This window comes from Dermacentor albipictus, chromosome 6, assembly GCF_038994185.2.
Source record: "Dermacentor albipictus isolate Rhodes 1998 colony chromosome 6, USDA_Dalb.pri_finalv2, whole genome shotgun sequence".
Lineage (NCBI taxonomy): Eukaryota > Metazoa > Arthropoda > Arachnida > Ixodida > Ixodidae > Dermacentor > Dermacentor albipictus.
The window spans coordinates 45209414-45227138 of record NC_091826.1 but is presented as its reverse complement, the minus strand read 5'-3'; the positions used below and the strand labels follow the sequence as shown (position 1 = coordinate 45227138).

The 17725-nt window shown below is 45.7% G+C and overlaps 1 protein-coding gene across 2 annotated transcripts in view; it reads right to left on the bottom strand.

Moving 5' to 3' along the window:
- Window positions 1-17725, bottom strand: part of mib1 (mind bomb 1) — a 638149-nt gene that overhangs the window by 33368 nt on the left and 587056 nt on the right. For both annotated transcript variants that reach the window (XM_070540424.1, XM_070540425.1), the window contains exons 13-14: window positions 2933-3065; window positions 1123-1209 (exon numbers count right to left, since the gene is read on the bottom strand). In XM_070540424.1, coding sequence (XP_070396525.1) covers window positions 1123-1209; window positions 2933-3065 — 220 coding nt within the window. The remainder of the gene's footprint in view (window positions 1-1122; window positions 1210-2932; window positions 3066-17725) is intronic.

Here is a 17725-nt window from a genome sequence, read left to right as displayed (position 1 = left end):
TTCTCTTTACAGGCTGTCAGTTTTATGAAGCTTCCAACAGGAAGGGTGGGTGTCAGCAATAAGCAATGCGACAGAGCAGTGTCAAAGACAGTGCACTAATGAAAATACTACAAGGTGCAACAAAGGAGCAATGCAGACAAGATAGTTGCCAACATCAAAGCGAGCAATTATCAGCCTCTTGCCTCCCAAAGTCATGATGTGGCTTTGAGAAACAACATATTGGGCAGCCCCGGAACAATTTTTAACCCCCCAAAGTTGCTCATCATGTGCACAATGCTCAGCACAAGAGCACTTTAACATTCTGCATTCAATCAAATCTCCCATTCCCTCAAACGTGTGAAGACAATGAGCAATATAAAAGTAAGAGAAAATCCTACAATACCACAACAAGCATGAAGCCAATTTGGCCTTGTAATGCCAAGCGCAGTACCACATCAAGAAAAATTAGAAGAACCTGTTCACTTTCAGTTTTGGCACGGAGATTACACATTTGTACAAGAGCAATGAAATGTTATTTGAGTAAAAACTTATCGTAGTACAGTAATTAATTAAATAACAATTGATCTGCTGAAATATCTACAAAACTCACTCCACTGTATCAAAGATGCGTGTATAGACTGTGGGATAAGTTTCCTGTGCTTAATCCAGAATTTTGAGGTATCAAACTCAGTGTAGCATAAATGATATGCTGGCCATTACAATAATGACATCAATACGATTGCTTGTCATTGTCTGTGCTTCAGTATTGCCCTCGTTGAAAAGTCGCATTGCTATACTATACACCATATAGGATAATGGTATAAGGCATTTGGGTCTTCTTAATCGTGTATTGATATCACAAATTCAATACTCTTTCTCTCCTCCTCCGTCAGGCACAGTGGATGCCTGAAAGGGAATCAAGCCTATGCAGTCAGGAATCTAACCCGAGGACTTGTGCTCCACAGCCAAAGGCCATAGGAACAGAGCCACCACATCGTATAGCATCCGACAGCACTAAAGTCGGTGACGGAATCTGATGTAACAGTGAATGTACCTGTGCATGACCCAGTGATGCATGAAGTGTCGTCAAAACGTTTTGCAGATACTGCACGCGCTACTATTAAGAATGCATCAGACACTCACCCTGACTATCTGGGCATGCTGCCTTTCAACTGCGAGGTGCAGCGGTGTCTGCAGGTTCACATTCTGCAGGTCCATGTTGGCGTGACCCTGTGTTCAATACGAAAGAAAGGTAATCGATCAGTAAAAGGTGATCATATAATAACCACATAGAAAATGTACATGACTTCAATGTGTCCAAAGATATTTGCAAGCGCTGAGAATGTTTGTAGTAAGCAAAGCTGATCTTTTGTTTGGGCTATTCCATTGCAACAATGTCCCATATGGCATCCCAAAGTACTTACATTACGTGGGGACAACCTTGGTTTAAGGAGATGCCCACCTTTCCAATTATTGAGGTATCACAATGAAAAATCACCTGGCAGGAAACCTGTTTGCACTTATTTTACTGGTAGGTTCCCAGTAGCAAGCTAGTCTGCCTGATACTGGGACCACATAGCACTTCAGCGACGTGGACATAGACAGGCAGACAAGGACGGTGTGGTATGTCCCCATTACTTAAGTGCTATGGCACCAGTATTAGCATGAGACAAAACAAATAGTTAAAAAGTCTGCACCAGTCGTGTATCTCACTGCTTATTATTGTTGCTTACAATGTACACTAATACCTCGCTGCTTAGGCAAATTTTACACTGCAATGCTGTGTGTGGTTGAACAAAAGGTGACGAGATCTCACCAATAAATCTCTACAGTGCCCCCTTTCAAGATCAGAATCCCCCCAAGAAGCCAAGCACCAGACTGGGAGACTCAGCAGAAAAACTTATCAATTTCTGATGGCACTGGGATTTGAACCCGGTACCTCCCACAAATGACAGATGCTACACTATAGTTTCCTATAAAAATTAGTCAAGCGAACTATGGTACAGCAATAATTGAGTACCATGGGCATGGTGACGGGTAGTATATGGACTTCTTTATTAACACGATAGCGTTAAGCGCCCCCTGTCACAAAAAATTTGGTGTCGGCACCTCGCGTTCCACGTCCTGCATCCAGCGTCTACTGTCATTTGGGCAAAGATCATTCCGAACCACGCAAATCCAACCACTCTTTTATAAACAAAGTTGCTCATATGTTGTCTTTCATTCTTTACAAAATTAATCCTCGAAATTTTGAGAATAACAGCCCACAAACAAATGTCATGGAAACAAATCACCGACAGCACATACGTGTTATATTAGATCTTGTCAGACTGGAATATTAAAAGAGCAATATAACAACAGGAGATTGGCCCACACAAGAGGCCACCTCTCTAACAGAAAGCTTGCCTTCAGGCATAGCATTCGCCGCCAGCATTTCCCAGTAAACATTATGGTTACATAAGCTACAGTTGCCGGGAAGCGTGAAAAGCAGTCAGGTATCTTCAAATGCTATTGTGTTCCACTCTTAAAGGCGAAGGTTAAGCATCCTCAAAATTTTACTTCGTGCCTGTGGCTTCAGACACTCTTGTAGTGTTACGTATTGTGCTTTATTTTCTAAGTCTCCAAGCAATAGTAATGCTTTCCTAAACAAGGCAAGGCAATGAGCCTTTGCCTAAATGCATAATCATTGCAAACTACTGCATTTAAATTGCAATAATTCTGAAAAATGGCAAATTTCAAGGTCACGGAGTGGTTTGAAGCCAGAAGGGCAAAGTTTAGGTAAGTCCATGAACTAGCAATCGTTCTCAAGCCAGCTGAGCCACCATGCCTGCAATTCCCTCTAGAAATTTTTGCAAAGTTCCCTCTAGCAATTTATTGACAGAAACTCCATTTGCTCAACCATGTTGTTTGTAGCAGCGAAGCTTACTGTGAAAAAAATCGGCAGGTCACTTACCTGATGAATAAGCAGCTCGGCGACTTCCACGTGGTTGTTGAGGGCAGCGAGGTGGAGTGCGGTGTAGCCATCGTCTTTCTTTTCGTCGACGATCCAGGGTCTTGGCAGCTTGGCCAGCAGCGTTCGCATAGCACTGCACAGAAGGAAGATGAGGCTGCCAGGTGAACTTGGTGCAAATGGAAACAACAAAACAAGATAAACATCTTCCCTTACTGAAGCACGCCAGTTTTATTATTTTTCTTTTCCGTAAAAATTGACGAAAGTCAGAGAACGTGAAAAAAAAAAAGAAACAAAAATGGATGCCAGAAAGAACTTAAGGAAAAAGTTTACCACCATATACGTACAAGGCAAAAACATATATTAGAGCAAAAATGGACTAGAGTATTTGAACATTTAAAGCAAGCAAACTGAATGATTTAATTTTGGGTCTAGATTAAATCCTTACTTTTTTCCCGTTAGTTATGTTAGTCATTTCATAAATTATTGGTATGTTTCATAATAATCCCTAACACACCAACATCCACTTCGGACACCCTATTCGATACAGTTTACAGAACTGTATTACTATATACATCCATTCTTGGGGCGGAGTTAAGGAGTTTTGCAAGCATGGCGCTTCCTGTTAAAACTTTCCCGTTCCTGTAAAATTGTAGTAGAGACTGCAGCCTAAACCAAACCACTGTCTTCAGTTTAAACTTGAATATAATTTTCCATTTTAGGAGGTAGTTTTCAGGAGGTAGTACATGAAAACAGAGAAATCGGGTTGTTTGGCACCTGTAGAACCAATTTTGAGAACATATGCTGAATGTACACAAAAAAGTTAGTCCATTGACTGTTGACTGGAAGATCTTTAGTACAGGCCATAGATTCCTTTGCAATAATTGCTGAGATTTGGGAAGAAAAAAAAGAAAGAAAAAACACCTTGGAAAAGAAGAAGGAAAAAATAGAAAGGAATATCTCATTATAAAAAGAAAAACAATTCTGTGAAAGCCATTTACTGGAATGTCTGAAATAGACAAACTTGATACATTAGACATCACAATGAATTATATCAAAAATATGCAAACAGGACTTTTGCAAAACTCATGTATGCTGCAAACTATTCCATCATAGTTTGCTTTAGACAATATAGAGGTAAAGTAAGCAGAACTGCAACATTTGTTTTCAGTGCAGAGTAAGAGAGCTGTAAAATTTGCCCTTCAACTTCAGTTTTAAATTACTAATTCTCGGCAAAAAATTTGAGGCCCCATATCAAAATTCTGCGTTGAACAGGCGATATAATTTAGCTTTCTCTCTCAAATGCAACAAATTTCAGTCAAAGTTGTTACGCAGTTATTCATTGATGCTTGCTTCTCCCTTGTGATTGAATTGAGCATGATATCAGAGGTGGAACAAAACTAGAGCAAATTCTTAAATGCAACAAATTTCACTGAAATGAGTGGTGGCCAATGAAGGCATTTTGGCATTTAATATGAATTTAAACAGGAAAAATATGAGAGCAAACACTTCCTCTGCAAGGAACATACGACTCAGATGGGTTTTGCAATTTACTTCTGGCAGTCCTGGAAGGACCTCATAAACGGCAGCTTGGTAGTTAAAGGCCAACTACAACAAAATTTTATTTAGGCTAAACTGGTTATAAATGTGTGCCTAGTAGTTAGCAGACATGACACATGTACCAGCACATTGCCTTCTGAAATTTTACAAAACGTCACTGCCAGCAGCTGTGTGCACTGCCAAATCTCAGATGTCAAGCTAAGGAGCTACAATGGTTTTTGAAGTTCTGAATGATGCATCACTTCTGGCGAGCGGTAATGGTAGGTTTCTTTTATTTCATTTTCGGCATGAATAACATCCATTTCGTTAGCATTTTGTGATGGCTCCACTTGTATACCGAATGTAAAATTTTGCAAGGAGGTGGGTCTACATCTATGCTATCTGAAACTTGGCAGTTTACATGGCGTGTAGTTTCATTGCAGTTCGACTTCAGGCTAGAAAGACTAAAGGCAGGCAGTTCCCGCATTAGCTCCAATGATGTCATACATTTTGCCAGCGTAAGCGTAGAGAGGCCATTTAAATTGCATTCGAAACAAACCAACAAGCCAGCCACCGAGTTGCTTAACGTTTTCCACACACAAAACCAGCCCAAGCCCTAGAAGTATGTAATGCCACATTGACGTAACGGTGCTCCAGACTGGTTGTGAAATTCGGAAGGGAAACTTCTGGCTTTACATTTTTCCACTAGTAAAAACTTTTTTCCCTTGACAAAAACCAAATTCCAAGAGTGTAATATATATATATATATATATATATATATATATATATATATATATATATATATATATATATATAACTACATTCTGGGGTTTTATGTGCAAGAACTATGATCTCATCATATGAGGTATGCAGAAGTGGGGGCTCTGAAAAAAAAAAAAATGCTTACACCCTTTGGGGAGTACGTTAATCGTCCCCAAGCAATAATCGTTATCTGTCCGGCTTGCGCTTCCTTTTCGTGAACTCTGTGCTCGCTATACTTTCCCGCCAAAGTACGCCACGTCACGCTGATAAAGCGCGCGTGCCGTTCTTGAGCTCAAAGTCCGGGACGGCCCGCCTTATCAATAAAGGAAAGGGACGCAAGGTAGGTGGAGCGACTATTGTGGTGGGACAAAGACACGCCCCCGGAAAAGGGCGTAAACTTCTTCTCAAAATGCGTACGCAGTGCACGGTATACACACACGGGGCGATTTTGCATTCCGCCCCCTTTCGGACGGCGGCCGCCGCCGCGATCGGCATCGCACCCGCGACCATCGAGTTTGGCAGCTCAACTTCACAGCCACGGGGGAACTGGGCGGGCGGGCGGGGATGAGCGACATTTCGCCAGACTTGAAAATGATTTGCTCTTGCTCTTTGGTTGTTTCCTTAAAGGAAACGGCAAACAACGGAACAAGAAAAAAAAGATCTCATTTGTACATCGCGCCCGTTTATACCAACACCACCTAGATTTAGGTGGTGTTTAATCCACCACCTAGATTTAATCTAGGTGGTGTTGCTTATACTGACCCAGAAGTCATATCGAGGTTGCCGTAACGAGGCACGGCCGGCGCGACGGATATAGTTGCAAGTTATCTTTGTTTTTTTTATCTCAATTAAGCAGCGCCGGGAGAAACCTGAATGTGACAAAAATATGGCGTCCGTTAGGCCACGTGACACTACGGACGCCATTGCTGTGTATATCTTGGTTTAACGGGCACAAGACGCAATGTTCCCAGCACCTCGCTATAACTCCGAGACTTCACGGCGCGCGCTATGGATGGCCACTTGCGCCTTCCGCGACCCTGCAAAGTGCTATGTACCAATGATAAGCTGAAACACGTACACTACGCGCAGCTATGCGCAAGAAAAGCATTCCCGTGACGTCACGGACGCCATGTTGTTGTCCTATTCGCACCTCCAACAGCGCTCCCTGGTGATAAGCGGATGGAGAGCAGCTGCTCACCGACCTGCATGGCTGTTAAACACAATGGCGAATGCGCGATGACGCGTTCAATGATGCACTTTCGCGTGCATCCTGAATTAGTCCGCCGCGAGCCCCCCCCCCCCCCCCCCCTCCCCAAGAAAAAAAAAAAAACATGTGTCGGGCGATTAGCGTCGTGTTTTCGCAATTATTGTTTTCTAGGAAGCGCAGTTTTCTTTTTATTTCTTTTTTTGTCATTGTGATGGATAGCGAGCACGTACCGGGTTTCCGCAAGCACTGACACCGGAACCGCTCTGGAAGGCCGCTTCTCTTCACTCTTGTCACGCATGTACGAGCGCAACGACCAGCACTTAAGCGACGATGAATAATGAAAGTGGAAAGTGAGATCAATTGAAGGGCAATGAAGCGAATACGAGCGAGTACTCCTAATTAAGCCTCTTAAATCTCCATGGCACCATCACGAGACGCGGCAGCTAGCGAAAAGAGAGAGAGAAAGGGAGAAAAGCGGTCAGCAGACTGTTTAGCGATTCCGCTAGCTTTCAATTAATTTACTGCGGCGGCAGCAGATTCTCTCAGGGACACTGCTTCTTTGCTATTGGCATAGCGTCTACATGCGTAGCTACGGTATTGCCTGCGGTGGTATCTGAAATACATGCGGGAACCTCAGAGTCTGTTACATTCGGTTCCACACTTAATAAAACAGACAACGCTGCGGAAGCACAAGTAGCGCGGTCACAGATATGTGTGCCACTCTGCGTGTTTCGCAGGGCGCCACGCTTTTTATCTGAAACGTTTATACTTCGGCATTGCCATTTGTTGGGCTTGTTGGTAAACTGACATTAAAAGCATATTCAGCGCCAACGAACAAGGACAGAAGGGAGACGACACCACATTGCGCATTACGAGACCGCTTCGTCTACTACACGTACAGCACGCGGACTTAGCCACGTAAACGGCCAAACACAGTTTCCACGCCAGAGGAGATTGGAACGACCTGTCCCCCTTTATATTTGGCCGTGGAGAGAGCAGGTCTGTACGAAAAATAAAGAACAAAATGTTATGTTAGTTATAACGTAATTAGTATATTCATTAATCATTTGTTAGTAAACTGGCATGTTGAACTTTGTCACAGCTGAAAGTGGTTTGCTGAAGTCATCACAGCTCAAACTTCGCTCCAGTATAGATAAAAGAAAACGAAACTATAGGGCTTTGCGTTTCCTTTCCGCGCCAAAATGAACTTTAGACGTTTCTTTTAACTGAGCGAAAAAAAGAAAAAAAAACGAGGACACGAGAGAGGGACACGTACCGCACCACGAGCGCAGTGTGTCTTTCTTTCGTGTGTCCTGTTTTTTTATTTTTCTTCGCACAGTTAAAGGAAACGTCTATACAGCTACGAACCGACTAGCCCGCCGGAACGTTCTAAATGAAACATTCCGAGGCCTCAAACTCGGCGTAGCACATCATAACGCTGGGCATCACGGGGCAGTCTGGCTACGCCAAATCACTTATTATTTATGCGCCTTTGTGCGGCCAGCATGCGACATGCGAGGACAAACGCACGCATGCACCCACACGCGTTTCTTTTAGCTTTTAAGTGGCATACAAATAATGAAAAAAATTTTCGTTGTGGGCTATAGTTGCATAAACATACCAAAGTCTACGCATAAAAAAAAAAAAAGAGCTGACCTCCGGGACACCTCGCCGCACACTGCGCATTTGTATGTGCGAGTGCGAAGTCAATCTTTTTTTTTTTAAAGGACGGGCGGTAGTGTCGAAGCCCAGCAACCGAAGGGCAGCGAAGTAGCCGTAGGACAGGAGCTCACATCATTTAGGGTTCCTCCTCGTGGTGCACATTAGTGTTTTGCGCACTTTCCTTAGCTCGGAAGAGAGAGAGAGAGAGAGAGAGAGATTAACTTAATCTGTGACAATCGATAGCGTCGGCAAGCCCGGAAGGACATCCTTTCACACATGCCGTTTGGCTACACATACACATTGCCTATAGTTTCCTGAAGAATAAACGCGCGAAAACTTGCGCTCGGGTCTCCTGGGCTTGGATACTTGCTCTGCAGTCTGGTCCTTTTGTTGGTTTTGCGCACAAACCTTAGCAGGCAGAATGATACATCGAGAAACGAGAAACACATATGTAAAAGAAAAAAAGGAAGAAAAAGAAGTCCCCCATAATTAAGAGACTTATTACCATGCTCAAACGTGTAGGACACACATAAGGGCAAAATTAACAAAATCAAGGAAGCAGTTAGTTCGTCTAGTTACGGTTACGGGCGAGTTGTTTCCCAGTATAGACGTAGAAAGTAATCAGAGCTGCAGTGCCGGAAAATGCAGCGCGCGCTTACGTGCGAGTTTATGAATTTTTTTTTCGTATGAATTCACAAGGGGATTATACATAGTCCTGGCATGGCAGCCTAACGTTCATAGCGTGCACAAAACGAAACGGCTTAATGCGTCGGCTCCTTAAAGTTAAACAGAGAGACAGTGAAAGATGGAAAGACTATATAGCGGCGAGGCACACCCAATCAAACATCTCTCTAAAAGAAATGTAGTGCAACGCCGGGAAACGCTGCAGGGTATATTCATCCTCCATCATTAAACGGAAGACGCGTTCGGCAATGGGGGGGTTATTATTATTAAAAAGGAAGCTGCGCTGTAAAAGGAAAGTCTGCGTCGAATTATTACTTTATTACTTTTGCCTCGTACTATACGTGTGGCGCGCAAATATATATACACATATATACAAATAACAGCGCCGGTATAATGCAAACACTTGCACTTCGGAACCAAAATAAGCAAAAGAAAGAAGCAAACGCCAAGGGAATCGAACCTACGAAGCGATATACGGACGGCGTCGATTTAGTTTTTTGTATCGTTCTGCACGTACCCCTACACGGCGATATGAAGAAGAACGAGTAATCCAAAAGCTGACATTCCGTAACCAAGATAGAGAAAAAGAAAGATAATGATAAGCTAAGAAAGAAAAAAGAAAGAGCGAATCGAATCTATGAAGCAATAAGAGGACCGTGTGTCAAGAATAATAGCCGGCACTCGCCGAGGCAGCGAAACAACGAAGCGGGCTATATATTTAACGATCTCCGTAATAAGCGAGACGCAAAAGCGAGGAAGTGCGGTACGGCGCCGGAGGCGCTCTTTCTTTCTTTTTCTTTTTTAACAACCTCGGCTTCCTTTTTCCCGATTCCGACCAGAGTCAAAAATTAACCCAGCGGACGTTCCGCATAGACGTTCGCGTATATCTATCTCACGGTGCCAAAACAAAGACTCCGCATAATAAACCGCGCGCTGCAGCGCCATTGAATTATGAACAGAGGGACTCGGAGAGGAAGAAAGGGATATGACGGTTCGGAGCGCAGAATAAAAGGCCGCGCTAAATTCCTCCGAGACTCACTCCTCCTCCTCCACTACAGCAAAACGACAGAACGTGGTTAACCTCCTAGCAATCTCCCCCCCCCCCCCCCCTTCCCACTCGCTTCGACTTCATCGTATCCCTCGTAGTATACCGAGGTATTTACTTATGCAATGCCGTTCGTTTGCACATCCAAAAGTTCATCGCTGAATTTCGGGTTCTGACTTTCTGGTTTGAAGCTTTCTTTTTGTTTGTTCTATTCATTTATTGCCGCCCTTTATAGCACGTTCCCGTTATCTCGCTTCCGTTTCGAGACTCGGGCCCATCATTTTCGGCGCCATCGAGAAGCACGAGCATGCAGGGCGTGTGTGCATTCTCTCTCGAGAGCTGAAGCTACGATGAGAATTTGCGAGCTAAGAAAAAATAAAACAAAAATAAAATATGCGTCGGTCCGTAGAGGGCTAAATCTCGTTGCGATGAACACAGCCCGTGGCGGTTTTGTGCAGGCCTGTCGTTGCTCATGGTTTTCTCTTTTATATCTATACATATATGGTCGGGCAGCGTGCGCGTCGCCAGAAAACTCCTCGGGGAGGAAGGGATGGGAGAGCTCGGGCGAGAGATATGTATAGTGCGATGAGCTCGCAACGCTTTGATAAATCGCGCTTTATTATATACGAGGGGCCGATGCGGCGCTGCTCGACCAAGCCTGTACACACGGGCGCGCTCGTCTGCTCGTTGCAGCCGATCGTCTGCTTGCCCCCCCGAAGCTCCGCCCACACCCGTTCTACAGAAGCATTCTGCAAGGGGAGTTGCGTACACGGCCGTCTGCGAAGATCTATGGGCGCGTCGTCTGCTCCCGGTTTGGCCGGGACAAAGCGCGCCTGCAACGCTGGTCATTTCGCGTTTCGTCTGGTCGTCTTGCGCGTATAGCGCAGACAGCCATGTATATTTTCTCGACAGTGGTAACAGTGCTGCCCATCATCATTGGACGAGCCATACTGCACGCATTGCTTTTCTATGACGTCACTTACGTACGCTTATCGCTCGTATAACCATGGGGGTGCGCTGTGTTCAAAAAGGATACATACATACATACATACATACATACATACATACATACATACATACATACATACATACATACATACATACATACATACATACATACATACATACATACATACATGGTTTGACGATGGAAGCGTGCCGCCATAATAGGTGTGGTTTCGCATAAGTGCAGAAATCTGCAAGACTAAACGCCACTAGATCGTGGCGTGATATAATCATGCTCGGATGCGAAACTTCGCGCGAGTTGTGTAAACCGCTGAACGTCTTATTTGCCCAGAGCTAAGACTGCCTCGCCAAAAAAGCGCGACACTTGGCGCTTTTCTCGTTAACCCTGAAGCGGACACGGACAATAATGATTCTACGACGGCTTTAAATACGTGAACGGACGAACAGCACCGCTCACTGAGTTAGTAACGCGTCCAGGATTGGCGCCACTTGTAAGCAACTCAATCACCCAAACGAGGACAGCTAGAAAAGACCAAAATTAACCTCATTAATTAAAAAAAGGAAAAGAGCGAACAGACGAATGAAGGCTGCAAAGTGCACAAAAATCGCTGTAGCGAACACTGTACGTGCGCGTTCACTACGTCACAAGATCAGGCGTTTCATCCATCTACTTTAAGCAGCTGCGAGGCTACGCTTCGAACGTGTGCTCTCTATATAACAAACACAACTTTAACCAATTTGAACTGTTAAAAGACAGAAACAGGAGGAAAGAAGGGGGGGGGTGCACTGCAAGACAAAACCCTTAACCAGATATAATTCTGGTTAGCTACCCTGTGCGAGGGAAAGGGGAAACGCGGTAGTTCCTTTGTTAGCACTGCAGCATCTATTAAAAGCGAAGCTTGTCTCAGCGAAGCTCGTCGGGTTTCGTGAACGTGGCTGCCGATTGGCTGTTCCCTTGCCGAACAGGCCAACCAATCGCAGCGGAGTACGCGCGCCACTGGGTTCCCTGTGCCACCACCAGGTGGCGCTCGCTTCCGCGCAGGTGACGACTGAGGAATAAGGAAGCAAGTAAATGGGCTGGGAGAGTGCTCAAATATTTGTACAGGAATAACATTGATTCACAGTGGAGGAAAAGAACTAGGAAGCTCACCACCGAGTATGCGACCGGTATAGTGAGCAACGTATGGGAACAAAGAACGTCAAGCGGAAAGTCAGAGAGGCTGAGACACTATCATGGGTGGCGGCAATAAAATAGGAATGTGCTGTAACTAGTTAAGAGGGGGAAAAAACGAAATCAGGAAAGGAACAACTTATGATAACTCAATGGGAAGGTCTTTACTTTTCGAAGCGAGATCAGGATGCCTAACACGCACGTATAAAGCGACATACAAAAAGGAAGAAGAAGCATGTGCTTGCTGCGGTAAGGCTAGGGAAACGATGGAACATGTTTTATTAGAATGTGAAGATATCCGCCCAGCGGTCGATTTAGGCACATCTGGCCTCGTTGAAGTCCTTGGGTCCAGCGAGATAAGGAGGAAAGCAAACATGTCCGCAATAGAGATCAGTCAGTAAGAGATAATTGGAACAATGGTGGAAGAAAAGTAGGTAAACGACAAAAACGGAGGCGTACAAAAACAATGTTCCCAATACGGGTTCAGAAAGTTTGGTGATGGGAATTCTTCGTTTCTTTTTTAAACATAAGTAGGGCATTAGACAATATAATAACAGGAGTTTGGTGGCGCAACCCACCGCTACGTTCCAAAGGGGACGCTCATAGCAAATATCCATCCATCCACGAGGCATGTATATGGTGCACCGAAAATACGGGAACCCCTCAGCACATCCTAGTGGAATGCGACAGGATCCACACAGAGAGACCAGTACGTAACCTGCAACTTCCATAAGCGACCCGCTGTGTTTGCATAGAGGCTATGGCGTCGCGCTGCCGAGCACCAGGTCGCGGGATCGAATCCGGGCCACGGCGGCCGCACTTCGATGAAGGCGAAGTGCAAAAACACCCGTGTCATTAGATTTAGGTGCACGTTAAAGCACCCCGGATAGTCCAAATTATTCTGGAGTGGTTTTGGCACGTAAAACCCCAGAATCTAATTAAATTTGCTTCCAAGCACTTGGATTTTAATGTAGACGGAATTATCAACCGGTCAGCCATGGAGATAAGCAAGAGACATTTAGAGCATCGGTAGGAAAAATGGCTGTGGCTTAGCTAAGGTTAAGCCCAGGATGCGAAGCATATACTAGCCTTTATTTTAGTTGTTGAAACACTGTTTAGACTGGTGAACTGCTGTTGCTTGGCTATATTTGGTTCGGCTAGACGAAGAAACAACTTATGCATTACTGCTTCGCCTTCAAGAGTGGAACGCGACAGCGTTCCCGTCGACCCGCCAAGGGGTGTAAGACAGTGGGCTACGGCGCAGCGACTACGCGCCCCGCATTGGACGCGATGAGCGTCGAGCAACGCAGCGTTCGGCGCGGCAACGAAATGTGCGCCTGAGCAAGCGACGCACGCCTGAGCCTTAGAAACAGCTCGTTTCTAAGGCAACAGCGCATTCACTAGAGGCGCTTTTGTACCGCTTTGAAGCATCGTACTCGTGGCTCAGTGGTAGCGTCTCCGTCTCACACTCCGGAGGCCCTGGTTCGATTCCCACCCAGCCCATCTTGCAAGAGTTGAGCCAAAGCCACCTAGAAACAAGCGCAGCTGCTTATATACCGGCGCGACGGCGCGAGTTGGACCCCCGTTTCTCCTCTGTCGTGACGTCACGGTGTCACGTGGTCAGCCTTGAAGGCGACGCCGCGAGCGACGGCGCTAGTTGGAGCCCCGTTTCTCCTCTGTCGTGACGTCACGGTGTCACGTGGTATGGCATGGGGTCAAAGGTCATTGAAGGCGACACCGCCGCGCCTGAGGAGCTCGGTTGAGCTCTAGCAATATGCTTCGCATAAAAGCAGGGAACACTGATACGAACGGGTCCATTACAGCATGGGCAGCGGTACAAGTTAGTTAAATAGGATTAAAAAAGATGTAATCCTAGAAGGAAAAGCATTCACAGCATACCCGAGTAACTCAAGCAGGCTAGAGGGGATGATTTGTCCCCACCCTATTTCGAAGCGGACGCCAATAAATCATCACCACATGCGCGCCACCGGCTGTGCGGGGGAACAATAAAAAAAAAAAAGAACGCTCGCCTTCGCACATCCGCGGCTGCACGGTAATGAGGAAGTAAACGCTTCTTGCGGATAAAATGGATTCCAGTTGCGCTGCGTACGTATGCGCATGCCGCCTGTGAAAACATGATGCGTTCAAGGCGTCCGTCGTACTCGCTAGCAGTCAGCAACTGGGCTTAACGAAAGGCTCGGTATAATTTGCGTGCGCGAGCGTTTGCGCGTGTGTGTGTGCACTAGTGTTTCCCGACTCTCTATGTACTCACGCAAAACTTCGCTGTATATAGGTTCGAACTCGTTGGATCTACTGCGTGTCTTTTATAGTGGATCTTGGGAAGAAATATGCCGTAGCATTAGCAGTAATAGTCACTAGTATCCGTACTATAGAGCAGCAGCAATAAATGTAACAGTAGTGGCAGCAGTAGCAGCACAAATGGTGGTATAGTTATAACAGCAGTAGCAGCAATACTGATGGTTGGTGGCGACAAAAGTAGTAGTGCAGCAACAGCAGTAGTAGTAGTAGTAGTAGTAATCTCTCGACGCATTCGTTTCAAAGTCTCCGAAATGCTTTCTCGGTTGAGCCAGCGGACAAGTGTCCAGCGGGTTGACCACGCAGACGATGCTACACACGGCACGCAGCCGGCCTCAATACGCATGCGCGTCGACATCCATTGAAAACCTGCGGGTCTCATCTCTGAAGCGCTACAGCGGCTCGCCGTTGCCTTCCTTGCAGACCTTAATAATATGGCCGGAAGCATGCCAACATAAACCGGAAGCACGTCACCGTAAACCGGAAGCATGCCAGGGTCTCTATTTGCAAACAGCGAAATTGGCGTGCTAGCTCCTACAGGAGTTGAGTCCGCCGGATCAACGAAAACGCATGCCGATGTTTCAATTCGATCGCGACGCTTGCGGTACCCAGATCTTTCGCCGACGCTTCGACGCTCGGATATTTCAGAGCGTCTAACAAGAAAAAGATGGCAAAAAAAAAAAGCAACGAGAAGACGAGGACAGACGAAAGGCTCCACGAGATCGGCAGCAACAGCAGCGCTCGCAGCGGCGGCTCTAACTCGCTTAGGCCTAATCACCGCCTAACCCAATCAGGGGGCGAGCCGCGTGCGAGTAAACAGACCGTTCGTTCGCGGCCTGCAACCTCTCGTTTCTCGTGATTCCACGTTTCTCGCGGAACAGCTCTCCTCCTCCCCCTCCACCTCCATCGCCTCTCGTTCGATTCGTATGCCCTCTTTATTCGCCTTTCTTACTTTTCGCGTTTTGCCTAGCGGCGTCTATTTTATTATTATTATCACTATTATTATTTTTCTTGCTTGAGAATCCTCATTTTCCGGTCAGGCTACTGTAGAGCCTGCTGTAGAGCCTGCTGTAATAGCCTCACCTCTGCACAAATGTCGAAAACTTCAACTAGAAAGAAAGAAAGAAAGAAAGAAAGAAAGAAAGAAAGAAAGAAAGAAAGAAAGAAAGAAAGAAGGCAAGCAAGCAAGCAAGCTAGCAAGCAAGCTAGCAAGCAAGCAAGCGAGCAAGGAAGCAAGCAAGCTAGGAAGAAAAGCAAGCTAGCAAGCAAACGAGCAAGCAAACGAGCAAGCAAGCAAGGAAGCAAGCAAGCTAGGAAGAAAAGCAAGCTAGCAAGCAAGCTAGAAAGCAAGCTAGCAAGCAAGCGAGCAAGCAAGCAAGCAAGCAAGCAAGCAAGCAAGCAAGCAATGAAGTAAGCAGACTGGTCACTCTACACTCAACCAAGAGAATGAAATGTCACTAAAAAAAGTTTACAGCACCTTCGTTTACATGTCTGTACGCGAGCGTGTCGAGTCACAAGTCGAGCCGACTGAGCTCGACCCGACCGCGTTAACGTGGCATATCTTGCCAAGCGGGAAAGAGGAGTCAACCATATCCCCTCGCAGGCGAGTTGAGAGACATAGCTCCAGCCCGACGCTAAAGCTCGACCCGACCCGCTAGCGTCAACTGAATCCGAGGGCCTGTTTCCGACCACAGAAGTCGACTCGGCCTGGCTTTATCGGCGTCCACACAAACGTATAGCTATAGCGATAGCTGCCCCAGCGAGGACAGCGATGAAAATGACCGCGGCGGCCGCAACTAAAGTGTAGAACAACAACTACGAAGTTGCGAAGGCAAAACTACACGGCAGTACGACAATGACGACAGCGCAATAGCAACGACTATGCGGAATGACGACAGCGCGACTGGTGGCATCAGCGACACCTACGTTACCATATAGAACAAGCTCACATATTTCACTCGCAGTGCTGTGTGGGCACGTTATTACCACAAAGACCAAACACAGAAATTTCGCTGCGCTAGATTTTATACTTCAACATTCCTATTTAGGCGCGGGAAAATTTAATGGAAGGTTCCTAGCATGACCCTTTTGATACGCTGCAGCGATATTACAATAAAACCGCGATTACTATTTAGAGCAGTGCTGATTTGACATTTGCGATATTGCATTCGTTTTTATCTCGCGGTAAATGAAGATTGTGGAACGCGAAACCCTAGAAAATATATATATATGTACCGCTTTGTAAGTGCTGGCACAACAGCTGCTGTAATGAATTTTTTTTGATACACCGTAACTGTGGAGTATAGACAGCTAGCTGAAAAAACAACAAAAAAAGCGCGTAAAGCGGGTGACAAATCTTTCGAGCCAGTAGCCAAAAAAATCTTTTTTGACTAATGAGAAATAAAGAACCCCTTCTTATATCGGCGTAACAGCTACTCCCTACGCTATCACTTAGAAAGAGAACCGCGGGTACTACACGAAGTTACACGGTATGTACTCTCAGCCCGCGAAAAGATCCCCCCCCCCCCTCTAAAGGAACAGCGAAAAAGCGCGAAAGAAAATAATACATAAAAAGAAAATATCGGCTGCAAATTCACGCCGTCTTGTGCGAAAGACCCTCCTATACTAACTCGGTTATCTGTAAGTAGAAGAGCATCCGTTACGACTGGTCTTCGATTCCATTCCGAAAATTCAATATCACTTCCTTTCTTTTTGTTTTTTGCTGGCGCCGATGGAGTCTGCGAGAAGGGTTAGTAATAAAATTACCGTTTCGATGTCACTGGTGTTTGATCACACAAAGGGCAGCCTAATTGGCCATATCCCGTTTTCGTCTTTGGTCAGAGCTTTATTAAATGCACTCGAGAAAGGACAACGCCGAGAAGCTAGGAATCAGTATGGCGCATCTATGGAACATTGAAATCGACGGCTTCTTTTTGTGCTCTCGTCATCGCGTTCATGCAAGCGAGCGCAGCGGAACAACAGTACGGCTGAAGGAAATGAACTACACAAATGAGCACTACGGTCGCACAGCCAGCCTTGGCAAGAGAGCTCTCCGCGAGGCCATTCCATTCGCTTGCTCTCCTGCAGCGTCGGCACAGCACGTGAAAAGCTGTTTTGGTTTTATTACTACGCAAAAACATGTTTTGTTTAACTATGAGAACTTGTTATTACGTGTACGATTATATGTTACGTAAAAAGTATCAGCGGGCCGCTGAAGTAGGAGGACAGACGACAAGGTTCGCGCTCGCTTTGAAACAGTTCGTCGTCTGTTCTTGCTTTTCTTCGCTTGGTCATGCATTGTGGGTGAGTAAAGATGTAATATGCGCGAATGGAAACATTTTATGCAGATTTTACTTTGAGAACGCGTTATTAGTGTAGCCATATCCACGTTTTAGTTGGAGCCTCTTACAACACCAGCCAACACGAGCCTCGCAGACACATATC